This window comes from Lates calcarifer, linkage group LG23 (genome assembly GCF_001640805.2).
Source record: "Lates calcarifer isolate ASB-BC8 linkage group LG23, TLL_Latcal_v3, whole genome shotgun sequence".
Lineage (NCBI taxonomy): Eukaryota > Metazoa > Chordata > Actinopteri > Centropomidae > Lates > Lates calcarifer.
Window position 1 is genome coordinate 15515400 of NC_066855.1, and position 22511 is coordinate 15537910.

The 22511-nt window shown below is 41.0% G+C and overlaps 1 protein-coding gene across 1 annotated transcript in view; it reads left to right on the plus strand.

The window, feature by feature from the left end:
- The window catches only part of tbkbp1 (TBK1 binding protein 1), a 55464-nt gene that overhangs the window by 12396 nt on the left and 20557 nt on the right, over nt 1-22511 (plus strand). Inside the window, exons 2-4 of the mRNA XM_018689483.2 lie at nt 12653-12911; nt 17108-17233; nt 21338-21442. Of these exons, the coding sequence (XP_018544999.1) occupies nt 12669-12911; nt 17108-17233; nt 21338-21442 (474 nt within the window). The 5' untranslated portion in view covers nt 12653-12668. The remainder of the gene's footprint in view (nt 1-12652; nt 12912-17107; nt 17234-21337; nt 21443-22511) is intronic.

Below are 22511 nucleotides of genomic sequence, written 5' to 3' on the forward strand. Positions count from 1 at the left end.
GTGTAAATGCCTGCTGCTGTATTCAGACTCTAAGGGTTGCCAGGAAAATGAAGACTTCCTGCACACTGTCCTTTATAAGATATTTTTTCATCTTTGAGCTTGGGAAGGATAAGCCTTTCCAAGCCTTTCCAAGGCTTAAGCCCAAGTAAAGCCCAAGTTACTGGTGTTAAGGTCAAAGTCAAGGTGTACATTTTAAAAATTATTTTGTCATTTTATTATTTTGGCATTGATTCTGAAACTCATATTTCATATCAAGACTAAAAAATGGAAACAACATCCAGCACTAGGTTATGATACAATATCAGTGTGTGTGTGTATGTGTATGTCAGTGTGTCTACATGTGTTCTAATGTCCCTCTGTTGAAGTAGTTCTCTCATATGTGTGTTTCTGCCTGTGTGTCTGAATCAGACTCACTGTGCCAATGTGACATTCAGTTTTACTCCAGCATCTCTCCCCAGATCGTACTCCTCCCTTCATCCCCTCAGACTTCAATAATGTTGCTCGAGCACATTTCCTATGCCCCTTACTCCTTCCTCCTCCCCCTCACTGTCTTTTGATTGCCCCAGCACACACATATATGTGCACACATGCTCTGCCCTTCATCCCTTAACACTCTAGTCTATATGGGAAGATGAGCATCACAGGGCAGCAGAGGGTGGAGGGTTGGAGGGTTTAATATGTGTGTATGTGTGTGTGTGTGTGAGAGAGAGAGAGAGAGAGAGAGAGAGAGAGGGCTGGGGAAATGGAGAGAGAGGCCATCAGTGGCTGGGCAGTTGCATTGTCCTTTGCCAAGGACAGCGACTTTCATTAAAGTAACGCCTTGACAAGGAGGCGCATGTGCAACTGGAGCACAGGTCTGGATGAGCATAGGTCTCTCCACTGTGTATAGATGATGTCAGGCACGTGCACACATCATGAGCACTCTGCTCCCACACATGTTTATCATATATTCTTTCTGATCCAAGCCAGTGCTCCCTTTCCCCCTCACACATCACATCTTATCTTTGGACTCATCCAACAAGCAGCAGCAGCAGCAGCAGCGGAACCACCACCACCACCAGCCAGCAGCATGCACTATTAATTAATCAGCAGCCACAGATTGTCACATCAGCAGAGGGAGCCAATTAAACACTTGGTTATATTTTCTGTTTTTAGCCAGGTTCTCATAGATCTTTATTTCTTAAAATAATGGAAGCCAGTGTTGAAATTAATCTCAGTTTTTGTAGCTCCATCTACAGCTCGCAGTAGTTTGGGTAATTTCTATCACACACGATTGGATTTGAATTTGTTACATAATTTAGAAATGGAATAAAGATTTTTTTTTTTTTTTGTATGATGAGAGGGTCCAGCTCTCCTCGAATAAACCTCTGTCTGCACAAAGCCATGTTATGCTTTGCTTTTTATGACGCAGATGTGTGGGTATGTCTGTTACATATGCTTTTGTGTAGTGCATTTTCCATGCATTTGATGTCTCTGCATCTGATGCAGCTTAGTCCCTCCATGTGTCTGATTTCCACACGAGAGCAGTTAATTTGAGTTCAATGAGGCTGAAATTGAAATCTAAAAATAAGCAAATACACAATCAGTGTGTGTTTTAAAAGCCTCTGATACTGTAGCAGTGGTGATTCTAGATGCTATTTGAATTATTTTTCATTTCATGCATCTTTGGTATAACATCATTTTTTATTTAAGTCATTTTTAGCATATTTGTGTTTATGTGTGTGTGAGAGAGTGTGTGCCAAACCCCGACTATCAGTCTGTCTTTTAGTCAGTGCATGACAGCAGAACAGACACACTGGAGGAGGATGTGATGTTCTGTGAAGCTCACAAGCCTTTAGATGCCGGGGGAACAAGACAAAAGTGAGAGCCAAGTACGAGTCAGGGCCACTGGCGCTGGAATGATTCGAGCTGCTCCAGCTGTCAAGGTCTCTGGCTGGCATTAATGTATGAATTTACTGTGAGGCGGAAGCTCACAGAGGTGTGTGTGTGTGTGTGTGTGTGTGTGCGTGTGTGTGTGCGTGCGTCATGGGATCTGACTGATAACTGCTTTCCACTTCAAGGCTGTGAAGTAATAGCATGCTGTACCGTTTTGCATTACAACATCTTGCTCACCACCTGATCCTCCTTAGCAGCAGGTCATGAAAGCATGGCCGACAACTGCAGCATAAACAAAACCACAAAACCAGAACCACACTGTGCTGTGTATACTAATTACAAACCATTTATACATAAACCATAAGACTCTCCTCAGAGGACGGGACCCTCGCTGTGTACTCTCCAGTGAAGCCACTGCACAGTAAGCTTCGTATGATATCAGAAAGCTTCAACACAACATAAGGGCTGTGATATTTTTATTAATGTGTTGATTATTTTTCAAAAGAAGAAAATTGTTTATCTCAAAAGTCCTCGGAGTCCAAGGTGACTTCATCAAAAATCCAAAACTTAATGTTATTCACTTAAAACTGATATAAAAGCAAAGCAAGCTGACCTTTACTTGAGAATCTGGAACCACTGAATGTTTGGTATCTTTGTTTGATAAATGATTTAAAGGGAGACTAAGTAACTTTTTAAAGAAGATATTAGATATAACTCCCTCCTTCACAAGCAACAAAAAAGAAAAAAAAAATACACCATCGCCCAATTCAGGATATATCATCTACTTTTCAAAGATTTGAGAAATAAACATTCAAATGTGTACTACTAACAGTTATACTGTACATATGTGCAGCCTAAAATAAAATGTTTCTGCAAGTTGAAATGATAATTCTTTTTATTGTAAAATGAAGATTTAAAGCCACTTGAGGTGAGCAGAATAAGAGCTGGCAGAGTGGTTTCCCATCACACTCAGTCATTTGACCTATTGTTATCACAAACATATTGATTAGTGCCATGTTAAATATCTCCATCTGACCTCCTGTAAGGCTAACAGTAACTGCTGCTCCCTCACTTTCTCTGTTCACCACACTGCGTGTCTCATCTGTCCTGAGCAGCCATGTTTCCCTCCATCCTGCTGCCATGCCAACTGTGCATTGAGAGAAAACATCGTACTCTCTTTCTTAATGTGCTTTGCTACAGCTGAGACCAAATTACAAGCTTTATTTCACTGGGAAACACACGAGTGCTCATGAGTCATCCAACTCACTCACTGTATCAGCATGTACAGTGTGTACATGTGTGTGTTTATTGCATGTACACCACATGTTAGTGACTGTGTGTGGCCATGGTTAATTGAGGCTAAGTGATGTTGGTAAAAGGAGGGTGGGCTTTAATTGCAGCCAGAGGAAAAATAAGTCATTCTTATCTCACCCTCTACATCTTTTTTTCACTGGTCTTTGCTTTTGGGCTGCAGCTTAGCTCGACTTTGACTCAGATTTCAGAGCGAGGGAATCCAAGTATTGGATTGGCTGTAGTAATAATGAGGAGATTAATGTCTTTTGTGGGGAAAGTTCTCATTCAAAGTCAAGATAGAGCAAGAGAGGGGGCTGGTTGGAAAAAAAAAAAGAGGGGGGGCAGTTCGCTTCAGCTCCGGTGGAAAGAAAGATGAGGGGAGTTGTGGAGAAAAGAGAAATGGAGTAGACAGAAAACAGAAAACGGAGGGGAAAAAAATGCAGCAACACAGCTCATTGTCTCCATCCTGCCCCTGCCATCAATCTCCCGAATGGCAGCTGCCTTACTCACACACTCACACACACACGGCACTCTGCCTGCCTGCCTACACGGCTGATTCCCCGAGTGATGAATCATGGCACGGTATGGCATGGCACAGCACAGCATTTGTTAAAGGTGGTGTTTTTCTCCTGCACTGACAGGCTGTATAAGTGCTTTGTATTGTGTGTGCGTACGTGTGTTTATATATGTGTACGTTTGAGCGTGTGGGTGTGGATATTGTGGAAACTCTGGGCCTGGTGGCTGTGCTGTGTGTGTGTGTGTGTGTGTGTGTGTGTGTGTGTGTGTACAACATACATGTGTTTTGAGAGTACATAGAGCTCTGAAGCCATGTGTCTTCTAGCTAACCAAGCCTGAACGCCACACAGCAACATCTTTATTTCACAGAGCTAAACAGAAGCAGAGCTGTTACCCAGCCTTTAAGTACTAAAATATCAGGGTTTTGATCTAAAAAGGAAAAATGTATTGTATGTATTGTTGTCTATTATTAGATGTGTATATTAGTTTATTACATTATTCTGTAATCAAAATAATTAAAGTGTAATTTCATGTAAAATCTGATCAAATCAGGGCTTTAGCTACCACTGAAGACGCAGGTCTCCTCTGTTTTTTCTCTGGGAATCTGAGGGTTACAGCACAGAGGGGGAGTCTTCAATTAAAAACCTAAACCTGAATGGCAGCAGAGGGTGGCCTGGGGTGGCCACTTGCCACCCACTTATAGTTTCCTCTGGAGGGGTCTTGAAGGGTGAAGCTAAAATTTATTAGATGAAAGTGCAAACAGGAACAAAGGAACCAAACTCTAATGAGCAGAGATTCAGGTGCAAGCTACAAAAATACTGCAAGCTGCTAATAATGGTATTAATAACAAATAACGCAACTGATAGATAATAAATAAAATGGCATGCCCACAAATTATCAGGAGCTTTTTTCTTAGATACACACTTTCTGACTATATGTAATAAACCTCTGTGCAGTGCCATACCACGCAGAAAGAAAAAAAAAACAGAATCTGATTCTAATTTCTGTGCAACCCCAAAGTGAGTACTGGCTTCAGCTGATCTGAGCAAGGATTCAATACCAAGTTTTGCAATACTCAATGCTACAGACACAGTCTGGTTAGTTCTCAGAATATATTAATGTTCAATACCAAACCACCAGAATTTGATCCCTGGAAATGTCAAAATGGCTTTGAAACTGCATTTGGGGAAATGAAATCTAAATCTAATTGCAATTCAAAACACTAATTGAAAGTCATATGCACAAATTGTCTGCCAAGGTCTGTAAAGATGATGTGTGGACAGAGGATTTGAAGGCACAATCAGAAATCTAAACTAATCTAAATGGACTAAAGTAGACCACATATTTCGCCACACACACACACACACACACACACACACACACACACACTGCTGCACATTCTGCCTCCTTTCCACATTGATTAGAAAGTGGCAGTACTAAATATATACTAAAATAATGATACCCATTTGCACTAACATGTAGGCACTCTGTACTAATTTGAGCAGTGGAGGTGGTTACTCTCTATACTTGACACCTGCAGGCAGGTGAGAATGACAATTTCTCAAGGTACCTGACTCAAATAGTATTTGTTGATATGTCTTGGCATTAGTTTGAACCAGTCTGGAGAACCAGATGGTTGGATTTTATCACATCAAGCTGGAGTTGAAGTTATTAGGCTAGTTACCAAAGACAATATGATATTTGTGTTCATGAATTATTTGTCTTTGAGAAAAAACAACAACAACAAAAACCTGACAGTTTTGGCAACATCAGACAAAAAAAAAAATACTCAGACAAGATTTCTTTTCTGTGGCTTTAAATACCAAAACTGAATTACTACATCCACTGTATTGTCCTATATGACACCAGCCTTTCCTCTGGTACTTCCAACCAACTGCAGCTCCTTCTTTCCTTCTTTCTTTTTTTTTTTTTTTTTTGGCCAATGTTTTTTAGGATGCAGCCACTTGCTACATTTATGTTCTCTTTGTCTAGGTTGTTTGTTTTATAATCACTGTGAAAGAAACAGTATTTGATTTGGATCAAACTTGTCTGGTTGATCTGTTTAATAATGTCGGAGCACAGCATCAGTATAGATTCAGTACATTGGATTAGTGCATCAGTATCTGCTACCTATCTCTCACACACACAGAGCAGTTGTACCGCTTGTGTGGCTGCTGCTTTGTCCTTGTACTGACACACATACACACACATAAAACACACACTATCCTTGCACTGACTTATTTCCACACTCCACACTGATGTGCATGTGCTCACATGTCCGCATCAATACACACACACACACACACACACACAGTCACGTACAAAGACACACTACCTGCCGGCATGTTAATAGGTTCTCAGTGTGTGCTGTACTGTCCAGCTCTGGCCTTGTTCACCGTAAAAGGAGACTTTAGCAGAGGAAACAGGCGCAGCAGAGCGAAGCTGGGCATTTTGGGAGCATTTGGCAGATGAGCGCGGGGCAGAAAGGTACACCACCCCTCTCTGCCCTGGACTCTTCATTCACAGACATACTGTCTGAGTCAAAGGTGCCAAACGCCCAGTCTGTGGGGATCACAGGGTGGCAGTGAGAAGAGCTGGACTGTTAAATGCCAGACAGAGAGGAGGGAGGGAAAAGGCTGGGGGTGGGGTTGGATGTAAAGAGTAGGAAGGTATGATTGAAGTAGAGAGAGATGGGGGTGAGAAGCTGAGAAAGAAACAGCGAAATACATTTCCAGCTGTGGGGAAGGAAGAGCACATAGAAGGGAAAGTGGTTGCATCTCCCTACAACATCCAACATTAAAATCCCACTCTGCGGGGACTCAATCCCCCAGTTTCCTCTTTGATCCTGGTTCTGTTTTCAGCAGAAAACCCAGCCTTGACCCAGCTGGCATGATTGCTACTGCTCTCATATATTTATACCCTGCGACAGAACAGAGGCACAGAAATACACAGACAGAACCCTGTATATATGCATGCACAGGCTTTATGGAGAAGACAATAAGAGCTTATGTTTACATACTGCAAGTTTCATTTTCTTTAGAGTTACCAAAGAACGAGTCAAGCCACAAAATAAGAAGTGGAATGGAATTTATCAGTATTAACATCTGTAAGAAGAGATTTGCCCCATTATAGTCGACTGCAATCCACGATAAGCTAACTGGCAGACACAAACAGATCTCCCCTGTTGAGAGAACAATCATCTGTTGCTTCAGTCCTCAAAGGATCCCAGAAATATGATTTGCAGTATTTACAGAAACCACGAGCTCTGGGATTTGATTGGGTTATGAATGTTTGCAAATGGATGAGACTTGTTCTTTCTAACACATCATGAGATACCCTGCTGAGACTCTGGAATACTCCAGCTGTTGTATATCATGCTAAATCAAGGACACAGCAAGTGTTGCAATATTACCATTTCCCTTCTGAAGTCACTGTATGTAATATTATTGTACAACCTCACAGTTTTACCATAAGGCTAAAAATAAAAATAATAATCCTACAGATGAAAAACAGATTCCAGTTTGGCAGATTGCCAGTAATTAATATTCTGTAGTCAGTTTGCTGTAGGTGAAATTTCATTTCACTAACAGCACAATTAGTTACAGTTAGTGTTAATGAAAGCTGAAAAATTAGGAAGGCTAGGGCCCAGTGTTTACTATAATCTTCCTGGTCTCATCAATCTGAGCACAAATAACACAACTTTCCACTTTCAAATTGTGTGCAGTGCATGGGCCAGTTCTTTCCATGTTGTTTGGGTTGAAATGGTTAGGTTTGGGCACAGAAAATACTTGGTCAGTGTTAGACTAAGATGTGACATGGTGACTGTGCATATAATAAGGGGAGCAGATTAGATTATGCTATGTTTTGTTTGGTGTGTTTGTGTGGCGTGGCTGTGTTCATAAGGGACAATGGCATATGATAATAATAACTACAATAATAATATTAATAACAATGACAGTAATAGTGGTGATAATAATACCAGTCACAACAGCAACAAGAAAGGGAAAACAGTGTCCAAATCAGCCTTGAAGGTATTGTAAAAAGAGGGGCCTGGTGTTCTCAAAGGTGTTGATGTTGTCTTTTAAAGAGGCAGTAAGTTTTTCCAAGTTTGAATGATCTGTAAGGAAGGTGAGAGTTTTGGATATCTTTGTTCGATCTTTCCAATTCAGTAGTTCAGTTTTTGGTGTTTGTTAATGACATTAGTTCAAATGGTATGTACTGTGAGGGCATATGTAATGTAGACAGGTCACCAAGTAATGCAGTGATTGGGCAGACAGGGTTACTGAGGCCAAGATAACCATGACCTCCAACCAAAGGTTTTGAGCATAGAGCATAGAAAACAAGATTGTATTCTCAAGTTAAATAAAGGTTAAAAAAAAAAAACACGATAATAATTGTCTATAGTGGTTGAGCAATGTGATCATGTATTGTTTAGGCTAAAGCCTGTGTGGTATAATTTGTCAGTAGTGGCGTGGGTTCTGTGAAAGACTTCATACTGAATCAGCTGGGTTTTGGAGTTGGTCATGAAGAATATATTATTGCATATGTCTGGCCAGGTGAAATCTGGGAGGGTTATTTATGTCTGTGGTCTATTTGCCTGTGGGGATTGACACTGTACTGTTGTTGCATACCATGCCCACCTCCTCCTAATAAACCAAATCTCTCTCTCTCTCTCTCTCTCCTCTGTATTCAACCTTGTGCTGCTGCAGGACGTCATTTGATTCAGACTTGATCTGTAAGAAAATGTCAGCAGGTCCGACCTTGTCAGACTGTCGTTGTGACTTTTACAAAAGATGTCTTGGGGAGCTTATTCAAATATGAGACCTACATGTAAAATTGCCACCACATGAAGGTAATGAACACAACAGCCTTAATAACTCATCACCCACAGAGTTCATGGCTCCATATTTTCCAGGTCTGCTGATGGCGGCGGCAGTGCTCGATCATTTCAGCACAGTACACGGTGACGTAGAGTGAGGAGAGGGGAGGGGTGCTTTAATCTCTGGAGAGAAAGAAAGGAAAGGGGAACAAGAGAGAAGAGACAGAGGAAGAGAATGGGAGAGGTAGTCTCAGTGGAACAGTGTATGCCATGTGTCAGTAATGTATGACTTCTTGTGGTAATCGCTATAATGAAGCAGGGAGTTGGTTGGGAGCAAAATGTCTGCCTTCACTTCTACAGCCCAGTGGGGCCCAGAGAGCCTCAGCAAATGAGCCCTGAGGTCCAGGAGATAGAGTGGATTGTGTGTGATTGGGAAGGAGGGGTGGGGGATTGGATGAAGCTGGATGAGGGATATTTTGGGTAAAGGAGCAGAGAGCAAAGGAGGGGATAGAGGAAGGGAAGCTTAGTAGGAGCTGTGCGAGTGTGTATGTGTGTGATAAATGCCTCATTTCTGTGCTGCCAACGAGAGGAGCACAGACAAAATGGATGTTCTTGTGTCCCCATCTTTTATTTTATCCTGTCTCAAGCCACATTTATCAGTGGCCACCGCATCGTCTTTACTGGAGTGTGTGACCTGGTGGATAGTAGAGAGGAAGGTACTATTTTATAGCCAGTGTGTTTTTTGCTCTATGTAATGATATAGCACGCAAATATGTACTCCACAGACCACTGAATCATAAAATCCACTTGGTGATTTTTTCAGTTTTTTGGTCTATGGATAATTATGTCCTTAAGCCTGAATGTAGGTGGATGGAGTATGCTGTTTCCATAGGACTTCTATGTAAATGAGGTCACTACATACACAACAAGGAAAAGGCATCCATTTTCTTGTACAGTATACATCCAAACAGACACAAAACCCACTGCAGCAACTCTAGCAGTTCTTTAGTTCCCTATTTGTAGGTCATTTTAAGATCATATGCGAAAACAGAGCATAATTAGCTGGACTGCTTTGGTGAAGCCTTCAGTAGCCACAATGCATACACACGAGCTATTTTACCTCATCCAACAAGCCCTTCTACACAGAAAACCACAAAACAACCTAACTGTTCCAAACATGGGAAAAATCATGGTCATAGCTAAAGCTGCATTAACAGGCTGTCTTTTCTAGGGTTTTTTATTATTATTATTTTGGCTACATGGGGCAGTGGTACAAGCTATAGATACACATAAACACTGACATATTAATACTTTGTGAAGTTGTTAATGTGAGCACGTTGCCTACGTAAATATTCAGCAGCTACAGAACAACACACGCATTCACGTGTCCATCTGATTAATGTAAGTCCATTATCTAGTTACAAAATATTTCAGCTCTAAGTTCACTAGCTAGTCTTAATAGAGCTTATTTATTGAAAATAGCTGCCTTCTGTGGCTTGAAACCAGGTTGATGTTCAGTTCAGTTTTGTAGGCCAGAAAACCAAAACAAGTGATGCTACATAAAGCCACAGGATGGCTGTAGAGTTGGGTGATAATTCTCTGAGCAAATCCTGTCAAATTATGCATTATGTAATTTGATAAGGTAAGGAAAGTATTGCCATCATGCTGGTACAAGACGGTCAGAGTCACACACTTAAATGACAATAACTATTGACACGGCTGCATGAGGTTGCTTGTCAGCTGTCGTTTTTCTGGCGAGGACAGGCTCACTTAGCAGAGGTATTTAAAATACATAAACAGCATCTCTTTCTATTCTTTGTCTCACATAAAGTGAACCCATTTAAATCATTCTTGCACATATATAACACATAATGAGTACAGATATGATATTAGAGTGACAGCATGTTTGCCCAAGAAATCTGCACAATCTCAGTGTGATTTCAGCTCAGTACACATTACAGGACATTAGTATCTTTACAACTTAAACGCCAGTCCTCAGGCAGCTGGCAGGTGACTGGCACAGTCTGAGCATGTGTCATCTGCTCGATCAAACGGGCATTTTCGTCCACACGTGCATTTTTCTCTCTGTGCTACTGTTCCTCGCTGTGGTGTTTTTGGCTGCATGTGCACAGACGTGTGTTTGTGTGCACGCCTGTGCATGTGGGAGTGCTTTTGGATCATCCTGTTAGGACCAGCGAGGAAAAGAGCCGTAGATTGGCTGAGGCTTTATTCCCCCTCTCTCTTGAAACACAAGGAAAAATAGCACCGTGGAGGAAGGGAGCAGATGAAAATAGCTCAGTAGGCAATCGCTGACTCACAAGGCAATGCTGGGAGTCAGGAAGGCATCCATTCCAGTATACATCAAATCAACTAGCTGTTGTGTAACTCTCTTCAGTACCTGTAAATCAAACTGTTCTAGGCGTTCCTCACTGTGTCTAGTATGACTTTTGTGCACATGTCCCCTCTGTGGCTGCATAAAAAGAGGATCGTGACATCACAGGTGCCATTTATCACTTCTGACAGCATCGCCTAGAGTCTTTGGGGCAGGGGAGGGAGGCCATGGCCGGTTGGCTGATCATGCAGCTTGGTCAGCCAGCTACCCAGCTCATTCATCATGCCACTCAAGGAGCGCAGGCTGTCAAAGCTCATGTTTTTTTAAGTACTGTGAAATGGAACAAGAGCACGAACCAGGCTCATATGTAAATCAGAGTCTGATTAACATATCAGCTACAGAACATGCACTGGTTACTCATGTGTCCGAGGGGGAACTCTCGCCAAAAGGTTCAGTCAATGCAAAGACAGATGCAAAAGAAGTATAATAGCTCTGCAGCTAAAGTGTTTATCTGTTTCTATATGCACACTAGTATCCTGCTTATGTTCAGGGTTTTGGAGTATCCTGGCTATGTTATGTCTGCACATCTAAACTTTTTATCCGGGCCCTTACCCCAGTTTTGAGAAAAGGTATGTAAAAAAACGTATTCAGATTTCTGATCACTGACTGGCACATGCACAAGAGCCTCCTCAAGTCAAGTTATGAAGTCAGTTAAACAAAAAACCTGATGATGTGCATGGCCAGAGTATGAACAAATGAGCCATTAAGCACAGACAGATTGAAAAGAGACATAACACATTATTTAGTAGTTACACACACACACACACACACACACACACTGTAACTGTTTTTATGTCTCTGTGGTAGTTTTGTGTCTCTATCCAGTTTATTTTGGTCTGTTTGCAGAGGTTTGTGTCTCTCTTTGGTCATTTAGTTTGTCTTTGTTGTCCTTTCATGTCTTGCTGTGGCTGTTCGACATCTCTTATAGTAACTATGTCTTCTTGGGGTTGTTTTATGTTACTTTGCTGCTGTTTTGCATCTCTTTGTAGTTGTCTGATTGACTTTCTGACGATTTATCACAAGTTTATCAGCCCCACTGATAACCAGGATAACCAGCATTGTTGCTGTCATCCTCAATCACAGACAATCAGCTGAAGAAGCTTAAGCTAAATGGTAAATAAAGCAGTGTGTCCGGGCAGATCCAGAAACCAAACTGGGTTCATCATCAACTGTTGAGGTGACTCACAAACCTACACCACTGCAGATGTTCAGAAATCTGGATTTGCTGCCTCTAAAGTTCGGATGGCCTTCAGTCTGAACAGAACTTTATGAAACAGAGCGATGAAAACTCAAGTTCCCTTTTGCTGATTGTAAATGTCATATCTGAGACACGACCAAATCCAGGATACTAGTGAGCACATAAGCATGCTCAGTGTGTCAGAGTGACAAACTGAATGACTGTGTCTAAGTCTGATTTGAGAAGACATGGAGCGATGCTGGGTCATCTTGAAATTTCACACGGAATAACAGTGTCCCTCAGTCCTCCTCCCATGTCTCTCTGTACCCACTTTGCTTTTGAATATTTTACATTGTGTGTGCCAGCAATCTGACTGCTCTCAGTTGAATACGGCTTTGTTCTTTTTTGTTTGTTGCGAGTAGCTGCCTGCTTGATGTTTTTAGGATTGCTGCAGTGGCACTGATAGTCATCCCCTGCTATCTGAAAATGGTGTTATTTTTGGGAGGTACATTTAATTGAATGGAAACAATTTGGCGATTTAATAATAAATAAGCAAATTTCTGTCTGTGTCTGTCCTCAGGTTGAGGCTCTGAGTGATGCAGTCTCTGTTTGGCGGAGGGGAGCTGGGGCTGCTGGGAGGAGGCGGCGACGCAGGGGGCCTGAAGGAGGATGGCTGTGGCAGCGTGGTGTGGCGGTCCTCGCCCCTGCCCCCCGACGACGTCTACTCAGCCTCCCACTTTGCCCTTATCACGGCCTATCAGGACATCAAGACGAGGCTGGCCTGCCTGGAGCGAGAGAACACCAGTATCAAGAGGAAGCTGAAGATCTATGAGATCAAGGTGAAGGGTTTTCACTTCAAAGTCGCATCACAAAGACAAATTTTACAGCATTTTGGAAAACTAATCATCCGAGTTGTTTTTGTCCTTGTTGGTTTCAGACAGAAGGTCTCGGGTACTGACAGGGATAAGGCTAGTTTGTTTTTTTGATTTATTGGGAGTCTTTCAAAGGAGGAGAGAGCTGTTCACTCACCCTCAGCATTTTCCATTTTTATTGAGGCAGCGCAATTGTACACAGAGATAAAAGGAGAAAAAGCTTTGGTGGGCTTTGATCCTGAAGAAGCAAGGGAATAAACTTGACTCCAAAAGGAAGGAATTGTTTTCCTACATATAGAGGGCATAAGGCTACTGAAGTTTTAACTCATGTTTAAGTAAAAAATAATAGTGAGTCCTATTTGTAACAACCAAAAGGAGGCTTGGGAACTGTTGAATCTGAAGCTCACAGGAGCCTATGTAGCTGAGTAACAACGGACCCTTTTTGCCCCTGGTATTAACATGTGATCTGTGTATGGATACAGTGTGTGGATAATGAGGAGAGGTCACAGGCTTTTCCACTGATATCAATAAGAGTTCCTATTATCTTGATTTCTTTTGGCTTGTTTGAGACACACTACGTCAGCCTGCAACTAACAATTATTTTCACTTATGATCTACCAACAGTTTTATCAATTAATCAATTAATTGTTAGTAATAGTGAAAAAAGTCTGTTAGAATTTCCCACAGCCTGAGGTGATGTGTTTAAATAGCTTGTGTTATTTGACTAATCGTCTAACACCCTAAGACATTCAAAGCAGCAAATCTTTATATTTGACAGTGGACCCAGGAAATCTTTGGAATCTTTGCTAGAAAAATGATAAAAATAAAAACCTATCCTGTCATTCAACCAGTCGCTGCAGCTCTAGTTCATTAGCTTCAAATAAAGTGCTTGTTGGATCATCGAACACGGTCTGAAACTCCCTCCCTCTGCACTTTTACAACATTTTTTCATTTCTTATTCATTCATTTTCAAAATATTACTGATTTATTCAAAAGCTACTTTTGGGTACTGATTAAAAATAATGATTAATATCAAAATGATGTATGGCTGATCATGGACTGTGGACGACACATTTTGTAATTACAAAATACAGCTCTGTTACATCTCCATTGACTTTATCTGAGGTTTAAACCTACAGACACTGACAAATTCGACAATAAACCTTAAGACTATTGGTGAAATTGGCTTAAGAGTCAGCAGGGAAATAACTACAGTACACATGAAGAATGGTCACGTCAAAGGGCTGCGCACAAAGGTCATCAGGGTCATTCAGTGGGTCATGAGAGTTCAGGTACAGGAGGAGGGCAAACAGCACTGCACACTCACAGTATTTCTTCTTACTGCATGTCTTAGATAAAGGCTGCCCATCATTTAATATGAAATATCAGAATATCCACTAAGCTCCTTGGCTTTAAATCAGGGACACTGTAAATATTTCTGCATAGCCAGGCCTGTAATCTGTGTGATAGAAATCAGACTAGTTTCCAGTTGGTTGAGGAAGCAGGTGAAGCAGAAGTCCACCTCCTAGCAGTAGCTGGACCTGCAGACAGATAAACAGTTGGGGGGGGGGAGCGTACAAGAACAGCGTGGGAGGACAGAAAGTGAGGAAGAGTGGAAAAATAAGTGGAAAGAAGGACTTAAATGGGCGTAAGGATGCAAGGAGAAGGAGAAATGAGGGAGTAAAAGGAGATAATGATGTAAAGTGCAAGGGAGAGAGAAATTTCTGAAATTAAGAACAAAGGAGGATTAAAGAAAAAAAAATCAACTCCTGGATATTCTCCTTATTATCATTAGTCTGTGGTGTTCTACTTATTCTAGGAATTATATGGTGATGAAGCTGTAATGTACCCACTTTCCCTCCAGCTTATGTCGCCCACTATTACTTGAGGTACATGAGGACGTTGAACAAGCTGTACTGTCTCTGCTGTCGGAGAGAGTAGTACCAGCAGCTTAGCACTTGTTTTTTGTTTGAGAGCAGAGGAAACGAATGCTTCAAATTATCAAAGAGGCTGCTGTACTTGAAATTCTGAGGAAGACAATTCCAAAAAGATGCAAGCTGTTCCTGCATTATGGTCTACAAGGGATGATGTTGGTAGGGAAACTGAAATTCTGAATCTTCTGTGATGTTAGCGTTCAATATCTGTGCAGCTGCAGAAAACAGATAGAGTTCATTCTATCGGACTGACATAATTCAGGTGATTAGTTGAATGTATTTTGACATATTTTGGGATCTACAGGTTTTCAAATTGATAGAAATGCAGTTTGACTCTGTCTTTCCTCTTTTGACGTACGTTATGTGTCAGTACAGAAATCCTGCATCCCTTTAGTGAGCAGCTGTTACTGAAGGCTGCAGGCTGGCATGGCGCTGTTGACTTACTCACAAGTGGCAGTTTGTTCAGGGCCCATTCCCAGAGAGACAGGTGTTGATTTTGGGAGAACAGGTGCAGATGTTAGCTGTTTGTAGTAGTGGAGCAGGAGCTGTTACACCTGCGTCTTTGTAAATACAGCATGTGCCTGTTTTTAGATTCTGATAATCAATGTAGACAACACAGACATCACAATATTGACTCCGGAAATGTCCAGATCCTCATGTGTGCAGTAGCAATTTTCTATTACCTGAAGCCCCTTTTTGTGGAGTGGTTCTGCAGGCGTTCTCTAAATACAAGATGCCTGAGCACAGCTGCTGTAACGATGCAGATGGAAGTGCTTCCTGCTGCTTTGAACATGGTTTGAAGTGAGGCTGTTCTCTGACTTAGAGTTCCCGATGCTTGTCAGTGTGAGAATTCTCGGGGCCCCCTGGGGCGTTCAGCCCATGTTGCAAACATTTACTGTTAAACTGAGCAGAGAGAGGTGTTCTGCTAAATGGAAAAGGGTTGTTTGCTCCTCAAATAGACATTGCATCAGCAGCAATGACTTCACACAGAAAATGAAAAGCTTTCTGTGCTTATGGTAGGCACTCTAAATGTAAATGTGCTCATTTAGATTGAACCACATGCAGTTATATAACTTGTCTTGTGCGGTTGGTTCTGTCGGCAGGATTCTGCTAACAAACAGTTTAGCATTGTAACGAGACAAATTGTTTACCTCATAAGTAAAACAACAGTAAATGTGGTAGAGCATTTTAACGCCTTTTCTACAAAGTTACTGTCGGATTACATAATCAGTCATATCAGTGTAATTGTAGCTGAATATGATGCAATTATTTACGCATATATTAAATGCTTCCATGTAATCCTGCTACATCATGCTGGCACCTCTTTCCCTGCATTATTATGAAATGCTGCTTCCTCACCACGAACACACACTATATTATTTTGACTCAGTCCCACATGCACTGTCCTGCTGCTGGAACTAGAGCACCAAATGTGTATTCATCCACAGCTGAAAATAGTCCCCGATAAATATACTATTTACTCCTGTTTGAGTAACATTTACTAGACTACTTACAGTTCTAAAAATGAAACTATATATTTGTGAGGTGTCTTCAAAGATTTATATCTTCAGTATAAAAAGCAACGGGCTTGGAGCTGAGAACTACAGAGAGGACAGCGTAGTAAGAAAGCATTAAGAGGCAGATTAACCCAGTGTGTGTTTTGGTCTTTTCATGGGATTTGTTGAAATGAGCATTTTTGCACCCACCCTTGGGCTGGTCAGTGTAATGTTGAAAAATTCTCTCTCCAGAGCTTTGTTAATAATTATGGACAGATGGACAAACAAAGTAGCTGATGGACTAATGAACAACTGAGTCATGGTCCCTCCCCAGATTTCATTGTGTGGGATGAAATTATAAAGTATGATTAAAACAACTTGCTATGTAAATTCTGTGATTAGTTCAGGAGAACTGAAAGATAAAAATCTAGTTCAAGAGAAAAACATGACATTAGTTAAAACACCCTCATTCTGTGAGTGATATCTGGGCCAAACAGAAGTTGCAGTTGATGCATGATGAATCTTTAATGATCCCACTGTGAAATCATCAAAAAGTACAGCAGGAAAAAAAAGCAGTATAAGCAAACAAACAAAAACATAAATAAGCAAAGAGGGTTCACTCACTTTTTTATTTTACTATATCTTGTTCTCTCCACTGTGTTTTAACCACATCCATATTATTACATGTCCGATTTCATGTTTCTTTAATGCCTTTTTCTTGTTGTTTCTGCAGTTCCCCATGATCAGCGAGTTTGGGGAGGACACTAACTCCTACTGCTCCTTTGAGAGCAAGGAGACGGCGCTGCTGCACTCAGAAAATGGAAACCTGCAGCAGAGAGTCAACGTCCTGACCCACGAGGTAAGAGGAGGAGATGAGGACAACAGAGCGAGACAGAGCAGAGGAGAGAGGGGGAAAAGGAGGTAGAGGCACGATGGGATATGTGAGAAATAAGAGGAACTTATTGTACTGGAGAGAAGGAAACCTTATCACACCAAAAGGTTTTTCTCAGTGCTTAAATTCTGCAGAAATCCCTCCCTGCATGTGAATTAATTGAATTAAAAGTGAATTGAGGCCAACCCTGGTGGACATATGCTGAAAGACATCCAGAACTAATTAAGCACTAAAGCTGCTGTCCAAGCAAAATTACAGAGATTGGGTGTTTTTAAGAAACCGTTCAAGGAGCACTGTGACATGGGATTTTCACACTGGTGTTCTATTTTTGAAACATGGTATAATTGGGACTGAACCTGGCCAAGATTTTGCTGAATGTGTACGCATGAAGAAAAAAAAACATGAAGACAACACGTCTAACACATCCTGCAGAGTATGTTGAGATCACATATTTTCATTTTTCATGAATTGCTATTATTTAACATACATACAGCATGTTTTAGAGTATAAATGTATATATATATATATGGTCAGTGGAACACATAGGCAGAAGAAGGACTAAGAAGAGTTAGTACAATACTACAGTTCTACTATATACTGTGTCACTCCCATCCAAAAATGTGCTAGAGTGTGCGGGGAGAATGGCAGTGCCCATAATGTGCTTGGACTACTCATTTCCCTCACTTGTAACTCCACTATTTCTATGGCTGTGTGAACAAGAGTGTGGGGAAATAGAAATGAGAACCAACTGACACAGGAAGGCAGCGGTAAAACTGGTAGCGGCAGCGGTAAAGAGAAGAGAAGAGAAAGAAGGAGGAAGGAAATGGTTTATGGGAGCAGCAGAAACGATTAGCACGGGACACACAAGGTCACACGGCTCTGACACCGGCCATTCAGAGTGATGAAATGTGCCACGGCTCACTGAGCATGCTCTACAAGGACAGGACCCCCGCCCACCCCCATTGCCCCCATCTCTCTCTCTCTCTCTCTCTCTCTCTCTCTCTCTCTCTCTCTCTCTCTCTCTCTCTCACTCACACACACACACACACACACACACACACACACACACACACACACACACACACACACACTCTTGCTATTGGTAAAGTGGTGACTTGCACTTATCGACCAGAAGCTGAGAGAGGTGACATATTTTCTGTCAGAAAAGGTATCAGAGGACTTTTAAGGTCACAAAGAAGTGTAAAGCCAAAAAATCCTCATGATGTTTTTTATATCAAATGTTGCTGATAAAATTGCACATGCAACAACAAAGACTACCAACCAAGCATGATGAGTGTACAATTAGTTTTGGAATATGTATCAGATAATGAATCAATGCTCTCAACCCCCATATGTACAGACTATAGTTTTCTTAGGAAAGCACTGCACTTAAAATGCCTATTCATACATTACATGGATGTTTCAGGCAGACGCCTTTCGCACAGTGCTTGGAAACATATACCACTAAAGCACAATATCAACTGACAGATAGACCTTAAAATAGGTCCTGCATACTTGGTCTTCAGGAGAGTCACTGAGTTGAAATCTTGTTTTAAGAACTTTGTTATTTCATTTTTATGTTTGTATTTTGCATATTTCTAAAATTAATTAGCACACAGCCAATCTGGTAGTAAACCAGATATTATTCCAGTGAAAAACAGTACTAAGAAAGAAAGACTAAGAAATGCAGGGTTGATAAGGATCCAGCAGCAGATTTTTGAAGTCGACCCAGCAGGTTAATCTGGGCATAATTAGAGCAGTGACTCCTTTCTGTCTTTCAATATTTAGTTTATGCTCAATTTATGAAATTTGGTGTTAAAACATGGCATGAGCAAAAGGTAACACTAAATAACTGCAACTGTTGCCGTGATACAGTATGGATAATATAGTATTCTAGATAGAGGAATTTCCGCATATTCTCACATTAAAGGATAATAATAAAGGATCACTGAATGATGGGGAGATCAGTAATAATAACGTTGCATGCATCAAGCTGATTTCTAAAATCTGGGAACTATTCTACTGATCCATGGAATACATAAACCCAGTGAATGAACAAATACATACATTTCTTTCTTAAGAGAAAAGACTGAAAAAGAGACCTAAAATAAACCTGTCAGAACTGGTCTGAAATAGACCTGAAGACAATTAAACATGATCCAAAACACAGTTCTTCTTCCTGATCCAAATAGAGAGAACTACAACACAGGCACGCATCTTACATGCAGCTGTGGTTGAGAAGAGCAGAAAAACATGTCATTTCTCTCCATCTCGCCTTTAAAAGCCCATTTTTCTCCTGAAATAATTATGACCCACCATGTGATCAGAGCCGACAGAGTGTTAGACACAGTGACAAGCTGACCAGAGACTTGCAGCAACAGAGAGGGACTCTACCTGAGCCCAGTTTGACTAAATACAATATGATCAATGGCCAAACTCAGGCTGGTTCTGAGTCAGGTCTTGCTTACAAGGAACTGATAATGATTACTGGATAATAATTTACATAGTTTGGTTTTGTTTGTTTGTAAATGAGTCTGATTTAATTTAGAAGGATCATTTTCATCCGTAGTCCCTGGTCAGGGGTTAAAAGGACAAACTGAACAAAAATAGTGGAGTACAGGCATCAGCAAACTGTTTTAGAAAAGTCACATTCATAGCAATATCAATCTAAACTTTACTAACTTTGGAAACATGAGTGCATTTGCGGTAACAAATTCCCTGAGTGTTGCATTGACTTATGCAATGCGACAAAGTGAAATGGAAACAGCCTTAGTGAATCAGGTCTGCGTGGAGTAATGAAGAGACAATAACCTTCATTACATTAAAACAGTAATGTCATATCAGTTCATATTGATGGACCAAATACAGCTGTGGATGGAAACATGCATTCATTTGCAGTGAATGATTGAATGTGGTTAAAATCTGCACTACATTTGGGTGGAAATCTGGCTTTTGTCACAGTGTTCTGTAAGCTTAGTTTTACTTTGATGAGACGAGCTGTAATAAACCAAAACTGTTCTTGAAATTGTCCAATTTTGGTGACCCTTCCCATCCTTTGCCTCCTCTCTGGTGTATTTAAACTGAATCGAGATTTAAACTGGCATGCCCTGAATTCATTACTTTACAGAGGAAGTGGAAAAAGCATGTTCCACACTGCAATCATATCAAGTGTTTTCTACCCCTGTTTGTAAAAGACCAATTAAACTAAAAATACTCACTAAAAAACTAGAGCAAAACAGACAAGCTCTGAACCTAAGAGCCATTTAACACAACAAACCAATCCCGCTTACAGCCCCCAGACTAAAGTGAGCATTTAAAAGGTGATAATGAGAACATCTTTAGAATTTGGGAACGTTTTGTCTTTGTGTGTTTGTCCGGAGTGATCCTGCTCTCCTCAGTCACAATGCTGCTGACAAGATGTCGTCACCTTGGTGCCATTTTTTCTACAGCATATGTTACCACAGACACACCGAGTAGACCTCAGTGCTCCGGCACACAGCAGCAACATGCCTCTTTGTCCTCGCCGGCTCTTTATCTGTTTATCTTCCTTTCTCCCTCTCTCGCTCTCTGTCATCTCAAGTGACCATATTCTCCCAATTTTTAGAAAAAAATTCCACATCTTATCCTCATTTGTTCTGAAAATCTCTTCATTTCACTCAATTTGGTGTCACTGTCGTCAGACGTGTCAGATGGTGTGTGATTATGGCATCCACTGATATTCACCCCCTTATTAACCCACAGTGTGAGGAGAGGAGATCAGCGGGACTTTTTAATTGTGTTCAATGTTATTGTTGAAGTCATGATTTATCCATTTGTTGAGATGGGGGAGGCGTTGCTACATGCTGAGGTGTCAGGATTTCAGTGTCCTAAATTTGCTAGGTTACACAACAGATTCTTAAGAGACACATTTGATGACTCTCACAATGGAAGCTTTTGGTGTGTTTTTTTCCCTCCATCTTCATGAGGAAGTTTGAAAACCGACAAAGAAGGGGAAAAAAGTAAATGTGTGTCAAGGCTTTTTTTTTTTCATCACTCTCAGCTTCTTTCTCTTTCTCTGTATCTCGGCTTCAGCTTCAGAAGAGGAAGGAGAGAGAGGAGCAGCTGGAGGATGTGATCCAGGCCTACGAGAAGATCCACATGGAGAAGAGCAACCTCCAGAGGGATCTCGACAAGATGGTCAGAGACATTATTCAGTTTCGTTGCGTTTTGCATTCGTTATTTTACAGGCGCTTTACGCACGAGCCATATGGCCCATTAATTAATTCTTACAGTTTCACACCCTGAAGATGAGGGGGAATATAAAATGTAAAGCTCAACGTGGTTTAAAATCATGAATAGGAAATTAAAATGTTATCTTTTTTTAGTTAATTCACCGAATACACTGCATGGCCAAAAGTATGTGGACAACCTGTATATGCTGGGGAAACCCCTTTCCTATTTCAATATGACAATGCCCCTTGCACAAAGCACCATAAAGAAACTGATTTTTCTAGTTTAGTGTCGAAGGACTGGACTGGCCTGCACAGTCAAGTTCTCTGAAAGGCTTCCAATACTGACACATACCCATCTGGAGGGACATGCACACACATCTGCAGCCAATGTGAACGCTCTCTCCTTTTGAAAAGACCAGTCTCCCATGATTTTTCCAGAGCCTGAAAACAGAGCCAAGAGGAAGTGCAGAAGTCTAGTTTCCTCTCAGACCACTTGAATTACAATATGCTGAAAGACAATTAAGGAATTTTGTCCAGAGATGCCAAAAAATGACCACCATCACCATCACCATCGCTGTCTGTCTTCCATTCTTACTCTCATATAGGCACAAAACACACAAAAAGAAAACAAAAGTCAAGGGATTAAAGAGAAAGCTGGTTAAACTCCAGAAATGTTTGACCTACATTTCCCAAAATGCAACACAGGAGAATCTGTTATTTTCTGCTAAAAGCCCACAGAACAAAAACTCATACAACCCCCATGACAAGTAAACTTTCATGGTTATGAAATCAGATGTTCAACAATCATATGTGGGTGTTTATATAGTTAATGTAGTGTATTTGTCGACATCTGATTCTGATTGATTCTTCATGGCTCTCAGTTTATACCATGTTTTCATTAAATATGTGTCTCACACACAACACTTATGCCCTTGCTATGGTGAGGCAGCAGAGAATGCTAATTGCATCTCTGTCTGTTTTTCTGACATTGTGTTTGTCCTCTGAAGGAGTAACTCTCTCCGTCACAGTTTGGT